At 46.9% G+C, this 12,028-nt stretch overlaps 1 protein-coding gene across 1 annotated transcript in view; it reads right to left on the reverse strand.

The window, feature by feature from the left end:
- col9a3 (collagen, type IX, alpha 3) overlaps window positions 1-12,028 on the reverse strand; it is a 170,333-nt gene that overhangs the window by 61,699 nt on the left and 96,606 nt on the right. Inside the window, exons 18-21 of the mRNA XM_038803765.1 lie at window positions 11,691-11,744; window positions 11,490-11,543; window positions 7,597-7,641; window positions 2,655-2,708 (exon numbers count right to left, since the gene is read on the reverse strand). Coding sequence (XP_038659693.1) covers window positions 2,655-2,708; window positions 7,597-7,641; window positions 11,490-11,543; window positions 11,691-11,744 — 207 coding nt within the window. The remainder of the gene's footprint in view (window positions 1-2,654; window positions 2,709-7,596; window positions 7,642-11,489; window positions 11,544-11,690; window positions 11,745-12,028) is intronic.

Consider the following 12,028-nt stretch of genomic DNA (forward strand, 5'->3'; position numbering starts at 1 on the left):
TCAGTACAGGTAAACCCAGCTGTGAATCAGTACAGGTAAACCAGCAGTGAATCAGTACAGGTAAACCCAGCAGTGAATCAGTACAGGTAAACCAGCAGTGAATCAGTACAGGTAAACCCAGCTGCGGATCTGTACAGGTAAACCCAGTAGCGAATCAGTACAGGTAAACCCAGCTGTGAATCAGTACAGGTAAACCCAGCTGTGGATCTGTACAGGTAAACCCAGCTGTGAATCAGTACAGGTAAACCCAGCTGTGAATCAGTACAGGTAAACCCAGCTGTGAATCATTACAGGTAAATCCAGCTGTGAACCAGTACAGGTAAACCCAGCTGTGAATCAATACAGGTAAACCCAGCTGTGGTTCAGTACAGGTAAACCCAGCTGTGGATCAGTACAGGTAAACCCAGCTGTGAATCAGTAAATGTAAACCCAGCTGTGAATCAATACAGTTAAACCCAGCTGTGAATCAGTACAGGTAAACCCAGCTGTGGGTCTGTACAGGTAAACCCCGCTGTGATTCACTACAGGTAAACCCAGCTTTGAATCAGTACAGGTAAACCCAGCTGTGAATCAGTACAGGTAAACCCAGCTGTGAATCATTACAGGTAAATCCAGCTGTGAATCAGTACAGGTAAACCCAGCAGTGAATCAGTACAGGTAAACCCAGCTGTGAAGCAGTACAGGTAAACCCAGCTGTGAATCAATACAGGTAAACCCAGCCGTGATTCAGTACAGGTAAACCCAGCTGTGGATCAGTACAGGTAAACCCAGCTGTGAATCAGTACAGGTAAACCCAGCTGTGAATCAGTACAGGTAAACCCAGCTGTGAATCATTACAGGTAAATCCAGCTGTGAATCAGTACAGGTAAACCCAGCAGTGAATCAGTACAGGTAAACCCAGCTGTGAATCAGTACAGGTAAACCCAGCTGTGAATCAGTACAGGTAAACCAGCAGTGAATCAGTACAGGTAAACCCAGCAGTGAATCAGTACAGGTAAACCAGCTGTGAATCAGTACAGGTAAACCCAGCTGTGAATCAGTACAGGTAAACCCAGTAGCGAATCAGTACAGGTAAACCCAGCTGTGAATCAGTACAGGTAAACCCAGCTGTGGATCTGTACAGGTAAACCCAGCTGTGAATCAGTACAGGTAAACCCAGCTGTGAATCAGTACAGGTAAACCCAGCTGTGAATCATTACAGGTAAATCCAGCTGTGAACCAGTACAGGTAAACCCAGCTGTGAATCAATACAGGTAAACCCAGCTGTGGTTCAGTACAGGTAAACCCAGCTGTGGATCAGTACAGGTAAACCCAGCTGTGAATCAGTAAATGTAAACCCAGCTGTGAATCAATACAGTTAAACCCAGCTGTGAATCAGTACAGGTAAACCCAGCTGTGGGTCTGTACAGGTAAACCCCGCTGTGATTCACTGCAGGTAAACCCAGCTTTGAATCAGTACAGGTAAACCCAGCTGTGAATCAGTACAGGTAAACCCAGCTGTGAATCATTACAGGTAAATCCAGCTGTGAATCAGTACAGGTAAACCCAGCAGTGAATCAGTACAGGTAAACCCAGCTGTGAAGCAGTACAGGTAAACCCAGCTGTGAATCAATACAGGTAAACCCAGCCGTGATTCAGTACAGGTAAACCCAGCTGTGGATCAGTACAGGTAAACCCAGCTGTGAATCAGTACAGGTAAACCCAGCTGTGAATCAGTACAGGTAAACCCAGCTGTGAATCATTACAGGTAAATCCAGCTGTGAATCAGTACAGGTAAACCCAGCAGTGAATCAGTACAGGTAAACCCAGCTGTGAATCAGTACATGTAAACCCAGCTGTGAATCAATACAGGTAAACCCAGCTGTGAATCAGTACACGTAAACCCAGCTGTGAATCAGTACAGGTAAACCCAGCAGTGAATCAGTACAGGTAAACCCAGCTGTGATTCACTACAGGTAAACCCAGCTTTGAATCAGTACAGGTAAACCCAGCAGTGAATCAGTACAGGTAAACCCAGCTGTGAATCATTACAGGTAAACCCAGCTGTGAATCTGTACAGGTAAACCCAGCTGTGGATCTGTGCAGGTAAACCCAGATGTGAATCAGTACAGGTAAACCCAGCTTTGAATCAATACAGTTAAACCCAGCTGTGAATCAATACAGTTAAACCCAGCTGTGAATCTGTACAGGTAAACCCAGCTGTGAATCAGTACAGGTAAACCCAGCTGTGAATCAGTACAGGTAAACCCAGCTGTGGATCAGTACAGGTAAACCCAGCTGTGAATCAGTACAGGTAAACCCAGCTGTGGATCAGTACAGGTAAACCCAGCTGTGGGTCTGTACAGGTAAACCCAGCTGTGAATCAGTACAGGTAAACCCAGCTGTGGATCAGTACAGGTAAACCCAGCTGTGATTCACTACAGGTAAACCCAGATGTGAATTAATACAGGGAAATTGGGCAATAAATCAGTGCAGGTAAACCAGGTAGTGACTCAGTTAGGTGCACCCAGAATATCCAAGTCAGTTATAGAATATTGGGATGTTGGTTCCCAGCCCTGTGTTTTGCGAGGGACCATGAGCGAAATTGCGTTGTCTGATTTCTGAGTGCGGGGGCCAATCCTTAGCAAGGGATTGGTGGGTTTGGAGAGTCTTACCGCACTCCCAGGTGGTCCTCGGGGTCCTGCACCTCCCATTGGTCCTTGAGCTCCCTGCAAGGCAAGTAGATAGCATGAGCATATAATACAAGGCTCAAAGTATTCCACCCAAAACATGCAGCCGGATTTCTCCTTCAGACAGTGGGCGATATACCGCATTGTCAACAGAGTGCAAAAGTTGGGTTCTTGGCAAGAGTGTGAATCCTGTACTGAGGGAAAAGGAGATGTTTTTATTGCCTCCACTTGTTGTGGTTCATGTAAAGTATTTAAAGTTATTTCCCATGTTTTAGTGCTTAGTGCAAGTTAATGCGGGGAAAGATTGCAACAACCTGATCAGAGTAAGTGAGATAAGGCAGAGCAGTTTGGATCTGGACTGCAGGGTGTGGGAGTACGAGACTGTCCTCAACAACCTACAGGATATCTCCATCTTAAATCTCTCCTTCCTCATTGAACTGGAGTGCAAGTTGGAGAGGCTCCTGCAGACCAGCGAGCGGGAGCAGTATCTGAACAGTTTTGCTACAAAATGAGGCCGCCCCACATAGAGGGGTTAGGCTCAGAAGGGGGCCTGTGTGGCCAATAGTCAGCAGTATCAGGGGAATCTCAGAGAGTGAGAACCTGTAGAAACTGCTATTCACAGCTACAGTGTACTTGCTGTTTGTGGGGATAAAGGCAAATACAGCCAGAATGTGGACCATGGAACCAAGGAGAAGGAGGTTATTCAAAGAGGGAGGAAGAGGAGGCAAGGGTATGGCATGTAGGCAGCTATAGAATATTGAATAATTAGGTTTACAGATCTGTGAGCAGGATTGAGAGTCCCACATGTTATGTTACCTGCCTGGTACTGAGGTGAGGGACATCTCAAGCTGGTTTGAAAAGATATTGGAGAGGGAAGGGCAGAATACACGCATTGTGGTTTATGTTGGAACGAACAACATAGAGAAGAGTAGGCAAGAGGTTCTATTTGGAGAGTACACAATGTTAATTGTATTAATTATATGCAGTCTGTGGTCATTAACTGTGGATTCACTTGCCCTCATCACCAGGAGCTGTATTGTCATGTTCAGGATGTGGGGGGAGGGAGTTAGATTCCATTTTATCTTTTGTGCGTCAGAGTGGCCTTTAAAAATGGTGCCCTGATCTTTTTGAAAAATGAAGTTGCTAACTGGGCGGGTTCAATCAGAGTCCACTCTGCCAGCACGACGACGTGGGACCCACCCCTTCAAAGTTTATGCATTAAGTTCCGAGCAATACAGGGCAGAAAGCTGCAGTTGGGGCCGGCGGTTTCATAGAATACTTCCAGTGCAGAAAGAGGCCATTCGGCCCATCGGGTGTGCACTGACCCTTCGAAAGAGCACCCTACCTAGGCCCAATCCGCAGCCCTATTCCTGTAACCCCACCCTGAGGGGCAATTTAGCCTGGCCAATCCATCTCACCTGCACAACTTTGGACACCCGGATGAAACCCACACGGACGTGGGGAGAATGTGTAAACTCCACACAATCACCCGAGGTTGGAATCTAACCCAGATCCCTGGTGCTGTGAGGCAGTAGTGCTAACCATCGTGCCACCACGCCGTCCTTTCAATGCCACCTTTCCGACTCTTTGAGAGGAAGACGCTGTTGGATTGGACGCCTTGTCCGGAAGGAAAATTTTTGCGGAAATGATCATTCTTTATTGAACAAGTGAGGTCGGGAACACCCTCAGCATGTCTGACCATTACAGCGGAAAACAGAATTGGAATACTAATCATCAGTGAACGAGTCCCAGGATTGCCCAAGGAACAGTTACTAGGTACTTCAGGTGTGACTCAAAGATCAGGTGGATGTGAGTATCGTGAGGGAAGCAGGGGTGGAAACTGTGGAGGCCCTGGCTACAATCTTCCAATCCTCCGTAGATACAGGGTTGATGACGGAGGACTGAGAATTGGGAATGTTTTACTCTTCTTCAAAATAGGTTGGAAGGATCAGGCCAGCAACTACAGGCCAGTCACTTTAACCTGGGTGGCGGGATAACGTTTAGAAACGATAATTCAGGACAAAATTAACAGTGACTAGGACAAATGTAGAGTAACTTAGGGAAGCTAGAACGCAGTTGTTTGGGGTAAAATGTGTTAAAATAACTTGCTTGACTTTTTTGAGGTAACAGTGAGGGTTGCTGAGGGAAATGCGGTAGACAATGGATTTCTAAAAGGCATTTGACAAAGTGCCACATAATAGGCTTGTCAGCAAGGTTGGCGCCCATGGCAGTGCCAGCACAGATGCTTCATTGGTTGAGTGACAGGAAGCAGAGAGTAGCGATGAATGGTTGAGTGACAGGAAGCAGAGAGTAGCGATGATGGTTGATTTTCAGTAGTGCTTTGGGATACTTCACCGCATTAAGGCATTATGTACGTTTGGGTTCCCTTTAGTTGGTATCAGGACTATTGCTTTTCTTGATCTATATTGATGACCTTGACTCAGGTATGCAGGGCACAAATGATCTGAAATTTGGAAGTATTGTGAACTATGCGGAGGATAGTGATAAACATCAAGAGGGCATAGTTTGGCTGGTGGAATGGGCAGCCACATGGCAGATTAATTTCAACGCAAAGAAGCATGAAAAATTCTGGTAGGAAGAGCAAGGAGAGACAATATAAAATACGGGACATAATTCTACAGGAGGTACACGAGGGAAGAATGCAGAAATCCCGCTCTGTCACTGAGAGTGAAAAACCTCTGCTGGATTGTTTTGATTGACAGGCCATCTGCTGCAGGTTAGGAAAAAAAGAGCAGCATCTGGTCATGTAGTTTCAATAGAGTTCTTTGTTGACATTTCTCAAGGGCTATTATGTTGCCAAAAACATAGATTTATTTTGGCTTGATTCTGACTGCTCAAGGCATTGTCCTGAGGAATGAACCAGCAAATGTCTGTTGTTTATTTTGTTTAGCTGTAGCAGGCACAATGTGTGTTCATTTTTATTTTAGCTAAACAAAGTGACAGCCATTTGCTGGTTCATTCACCAGGACAACATCTTGATTAATCAGAGTCAAACAGCCTGGTTTAAATTTCAAACATTGCTTATATTAACCGTCAGTCATCGTGAACTAGTGAATTCTCCATGGCAACGTCTCCATCAATCAGAGTTCACTGGCTAACCAATCAGCACTTTCTGCTGATGAGGTATAAATTTGTTGTCTCCTTTGGATGTGCATTCTTGTGAAATGTGCTGGTGAGTGTAAGGTAAAAAGCTTTGGAAAAAAAGAGTCCCTTATTTCAGCAAGACTCGGGCTATTATGTTGTCATTATGAATGTTTGGCAGAGTTTCAAAAGCTACAATTATCTCAGCACGAGGTTGCTGAGTTCATAAATGTTTGACAAGTAGAAGACAGGGGAATTTCTATGGAGCTTATTTACATTGTTGTGCAGAAGTCCCTCCAAAGAGACTCCAATCTAAAGCCCAAAGAATTTAAGGCAAATTATTGACATGGTGAGGAAATTGTCTGTTGTTGCTCAGCCAGAATAGGGATAATGGTGGGATGTGTACTGTGGTGCCTTGCAACGATCCATATCTGGGCCTCAAATATTCACCGATTTAATAACAACTTATAATAATAATCTTTATTTTCACAAGTAGGCTTACATTAACATTGCAATGAAGTTACTGTGAAAAGCCCCTAGTCGCCACATACCGGCGCCTGTTCGGGTACACAGAGGGAGAATTCAGAATGTCCAAATTACCTAACAGCACGTCTTTCAGGACTTGTGGGAGGAAACCGGAGCACCCGGAAGAAACCCACGCAGACACGGGGAGAACGTGCAGACTCCGCACAGACAGTGACTCAAACCAGGTATCAAACCTGGGACCTTGGCGCTGTGAAGCAACAGTACTAACCACTGTGCTACCATGCTGCCCAGATGATGGGATGGAAAGCCACATATTCAAATTTGCCACTAACACAAGGAAAGGCAGCATTATAAGCGGCGAAGTTGGAACCGTCAAATTATAGGAGCATTGATAAAATGAATGGGCAAAACTGTGACAAATGGATTTCAATGTAGGAAAATATGAAGTCATCCTCTTCAAACTTTTTTTAAAAATTGATCCTTTCATGAGATCTGGGAATTACTGGCAACACCAACATTTGTTTCCCATCACTAATTGCTTTGAACTGATTGGCGTTCTCGGCCATTTCAGAGGTCATTTAAAAGCCAACCACATCGCTGTGAGTCTGGAGTCACATGTAGGCCAGACCGGGTAAGGATGGCAGATTTCCTTCCCTAAAGGACATTAGTGAACCAGGTGGGTTTTTACAGCAATCGACAATGGTTTCATGGTCATCATCACTGAGACTGGCTCGAAATTCCAGGTGAATTGAATTTAAATTTCGCCAGCGGCCATGCTGGGATTTGAACCCATGTCACCAGAGCCTTGGCCTTTGGATTGCCACCACCTTCCTCCACTGAATGTTGAAAAGCTAAAAACAGGAGAAATCCAAAGAGATTTGAGGGTTGGGGGTGGGGGGCAGGGTGGGTCATGGTACACACAGGTACAGGACATTACTAAAAAGGCTAACGGAAGAATAATAATCTTATTGTCACAGGTAGGCTTCAATGAAGTTATTGTGAAAAGCTACATTCCAGCGCCTGTTCGGAGAGGCCGGTGCGGGAATTGAACCCGCGCTGCTGGCATTGTTCTGCATTGCAAGCCAGCTGTTTAGCCCACTGTGCTAAACCAGCCCCTGATAGCCTAAATGATGGCCTTTATATCCAGACGACTCGAGTACATTTGGAAAATGCAAAGTCTCAGTTCAATCTCTCCAGTTGAGCTTTAACCCAGACATTTAAAGCTCTGCTTATTGCCTGGTGACCTCCACATTGTGTGTGAGGTCTGATGACAACACTACATGGGGATGGGTAGCTATGATGTATCAGACCAGTGACTGGGCTCCCAGAGACTCTTTACCTGTTCACCATTGACTCCTTGTGGTCCTGGCTTTCCAGACAATCCCTAAAATCAAACATGGGAAGAAAGCAGTTCATTAAATTGAACACATTCACAGGCAGCCTACTGAGAAATTCAATGAATACAGAATGCAGAGACTGTCTGGGTGAAACAGTCCTGACCTTGTCTTCAATGTTTTTGGATACTTCACCTCGAAGTTGAACAACCTGATTTGTTTTGCTTTATTGCATTCTGAAAAATTCCTCACCTGGCGGCTTTCTTGTTCCACATTTTAGTCCAAGATATTGATGCATTTTCCTTAGGGTGTACAGCACAATGACACGCCTAACTCAACAGTCCCACTTTTAAAGAAATATATTTGAGATGAGACAGCTCCGCTTTTGAAAATCTGCAATTTGATCACCTATGTTTTTTTAAATAAATTTAGAATACCCAATTCATTTTTTCCAATTAAGGGGCAATTTAGCGTGGCCAATCCACCTACCCCGCACATCTTTGGGTTGTGGGGGCAAAACCCACGCAGACACGGGGAGAATGTGCAAACTCCACACGGACAATAACCCAGAGCCGGGATCGAACCTGGGACCTCGGCGCTGTGAGGCAGCAGGGCTAACCACTGCGCCACTGTGCTGCCCAATTTGATTATTGAGGCACCCTCAATTACGACGCGAGAGAGAGGTCGGTAATCCAAAGGCTTTAATATACAGAGAACATGACAGCATTCAAGAGAAGTGTGCTCGCCACATGGAGCCTTATCCTATATACCATTTCCTGGGGGTGTAGCCAGAGGCGGAGTCCCCCAGGGTTCCAAGCCTCTTAAAGGGGCAAGGTATTAAAGGTCAGGTACCGTTTACGGCAGTTATTAATACCGTTCATCACAATTATCTATGGCTAGGCTCAGCATTTATTGCCCTTCCCTAATTGCCCTTGAGAAGGTGGTAGTGAGCCGCCTTCTTGAGCCGCCGCAGTCCATGTGGTGTAGGTACACCCACAGTGCTGTTAGGGAGGAAGTTCAAGGATTTGACACAACGACAGTGAAGGAACGGCCGATATATTTCCAGGTGAGGCCATTTCATAGTGGTTGAGATCACTGCAAAGGCAGACCTGCGCTCACCTAACGCACGGTACACGCCGACCCAGGAACACGCGATCAAACTAGAGCTTCCAATAAGCACCAAAAAATCTTTAAGAAGTTTCACAAATTCCTTTTACCCTTCAGTTACATTTATGGGGGCTGAGTTCACAGGTCGCTGAGTTTGTCTTGCTGGTTCCTGGGTAGTTGGTGTCTCCCGCAGGGGATTTGAGGGAGGGGGGAGGTGAAGCCATGTCTTTGTCCAGAAGATGATGAAGGAATAGTTACAATTTCTAGTTCTGTACTTGTTCACCGTCACATCTGTAATGCCCAACATTAAAAGCTCGGTTGGTTTGACTAGTTTGATTTATGGTGTCATTAAGGAGTCTGTTTCAGTAACTGTGGGACAGCTCGCCAACTGTGTGCCTCTCCTTATTTAATTTTACTGAGAGTTGGTTAGGAACTAGTTATCTATTGGACAACACAATCCCTATAAACTGTCACACACTACATACTTTAACCCCTGACCTTTACAATCATCACCAATCACCTCATCAGGGACACATAACAAACATTCCTTTACTGAAGCATTGATCCTTGTCCAATTCACAGCCTAATCAATTCCTGAATCTCACTAATAGATCAATTCCTAATTGTCCTAGAGTGTTGATGATCAGTTATTGATCTAAAACTTGTTGGTAATACTTGTTTGGTGTTGATATAAATGATTCATTTGTGGAGTGAGATGTTGAACGGATCTGAGGTATCGAGCGGAGGAGGCTCATTTAGAGAGGAAACACCAGCCTCGGCCTATTTCTGTCCTGGATATACTTTGTCATACATTTTGCTAAGTCAATATTAAATAGAAAGGAATTCTGCTACATCAACAGTGTGGTGACCAGATTATATTTGACTGAGATCTGGGATGGGGGCTGGTCGGGGGGCTGGTGGGGGGGCGGTGAGGGGGGAGGTGGGGGGGGAGGTGGGGGCTGGTGGGGGGAGGGTGGGGGGGGGAGGGTGGAGGGAGGTTGGGGGGGAGGAGGGTGGGGGCTGGTGTTTGGGGCTAGAGGTTGGGGGTAGAGTGGTGGGGGAGGGTGGGTGGAGGGTGGTGGGGGGGTGGTGGGAGTGTTGGGGGGAGGTTGGGGGGCGGTGGGGGGAGAGGGTGGGGGAGGTTGGGGGGAAGGTTGGGGGGGAGGGGGGGGGGAGGTGGGTGGGAGGGTGGGGGCTGGTGGTTGGGGCTAGAGGTTGGGGGGAGAGTGGTGGGGCGGGTGTGGGGATGGTTGGGGGGAGGGTGGGTGGAGGTGGGGGGGAGAGGGGGAGCGAGGTTGGGGGGGGTGGTGGGGGGCGGGGGTGGTCGGGGGCGGGGGGGGGGGGCGATGCGTTGAGGGGCTTAGTCCTAAACATCTGTTAAACACATGCTCTAACTGTATTAACATCCTTTCCTCGGTAACCTTGTGCTCCAGCTGTTCTTTCAACTCGACTTTATACAGTGTGTGCCATCTACAAGTTGATCTTAAGGAACTCACTGAGGCTCCTGAGACAGCACCTTCAAACCCTCAAACTCTACCACTTAGAAATACCACTACCTCCAAGCCACACACCGTCCTGAATTGGAACAATATCATCGTTCCTTCATTGTCACTGGAGTAAAATCCTGGAACTCCCTCCCTAACAGCACTATGGATCTACCTACACCACATAGACTCAGTGGCTCAAAAAGGTGGTTCACCAGCACCTTCTTAAGGCTATTTGGGGATGAGCTGTAAACGGTGGCCTAGCCAGCGATGTCCACATCCCATTTTTGGGACGAATATTTTTATTGCCATTTTCAATTATACAAAGTAAAACTTTGCATCCAATATTTACAGTTTGTGCAGTTCTTATGTACATACCAATCGTTCTTGATATTCCCTCCCCCCCCCCCCCCCTCCCCCTTCTCCCCTCCCTGACCCCTCCTTAGCATCCCCCTCTTTCGTTCTGGGTGTACTGTCCCCTCGCTCCTATTCTCCCCCCTCCCCTTGTGTTTTCTGTTGCCGGCCTTGTGGGTTCGGGGAGGGGGGGGGGGCCTTCTTGCCCCTCCCCCGCTATGCATCTCCCTGTAGTTCCCCGGAGGTTCTTCCTCTCTTCCTCCTCACTTCCCCTTAGAGTTGTGCGTCCCTGTCTGTTTTCTCCCATCTCTCCCTCTTTCCCTAATCGCTGTTGACCTCGATCTTGGAACAGGCCAACAAACTGCCCCCACGCTTTAAGGAAGCCGTCTTCTGACCCTCGGATGGTGTATTTGATCTTCTCCAGGTGGAGAAATTCCGCCAGGTCTGCCAGCCAATCTGCAGCTGTGGGTGGTGCTGCTGATCGCCAGCCGAGCAGGATTCTCCGGCGTGCGATTAGGGAAGCGAAAGCGAGGGCGTCGGCCCCCCTTCCCCTTATGAAGTTCTGGCCGGTCCGATACCCTGAAGATTGCCACTCTCCGGCATGGCTCCACCCTCACCCCCACAACCTTGGACATTGCCTCGAAGAAGGCTGTGACCACCCATTTTTGTTGAAGCATATCTTCACACCCATACTTTTTTACACTTTGGGGAATAGTGGGGGGGAGCGGTGGTTGGATTACCGAGCTGATTGTCAGCCCATTGAACCGTGTCACAAACACTCTTTCCATGGCCAACAAGTCGCGATGTTGGATCTGAACCCGTAGCTTTGGATCCGGCAGTGTGGGCACGACCCCCAGGCCTCCCGGCCTTCCCCACATCCCATGAATCAAAAAACAAAACGTGTGCACTCCACCATTGATTGCAGTGTTTGTTTTGAAGAGGAGAATACTTACAGGCTGCCCGACTGGACCCTTCTCTCCAAGAGTTCCATGTCGCCCTGGCTCACCCTGAAACGCAACAAACACCATCACCGAGGGGAAGAAACGTAACTCAGCGAACTAACTTCGATGATTCTTGTCGTATTTTAATTTCTTTGTTGTGTCTAAATGACATTTAACGATGAGAATGATGATTTTTGAAATCTGTCCACTCACCTTTTCCCCGTTGTTTCCTGGATTTCCATCTCGTCCATCCCGGCCTGGAATTCCCTGAAATATGTCAGCAAATGTTTTAAAAATCCAGAACCATCTCAATTCAAGATTTGCAATCAGTGAGCCCTAAAAGACTCGGAGGTCGATGAACGTAAAGATGGCTTTAGTGACTGAATCGGGGGCTAATGTTACATATGTCACCGTGGATTATGGTATGGGGAGCACACGGCCCACTCTACAGGTGTGGTACAGCAGAAATGGAAAAGTATTTTTTAAAAGCAAAACAATGTTTAATCCATGAACTCAAGTTAACCTTTTTAAAACATACAGTGAACATCTTA

The sequence above is a fragment of the Scyliorhinus canicula genome, chromosome 7, assembly GCF_902713615.1.
Source record: "Scyliorhinus canicula chromosome 7, sScyCan1.1, whole genome shotgun sequence".
Taxonomy (NCBI): domain Eukaryota; kingdom Metazoa; phylum Chordata; class Chondrichthyes; order Carcharhiniformes; family Scyliorhinidae; genus Scyliorhinus; species Scyliorhinus canicula.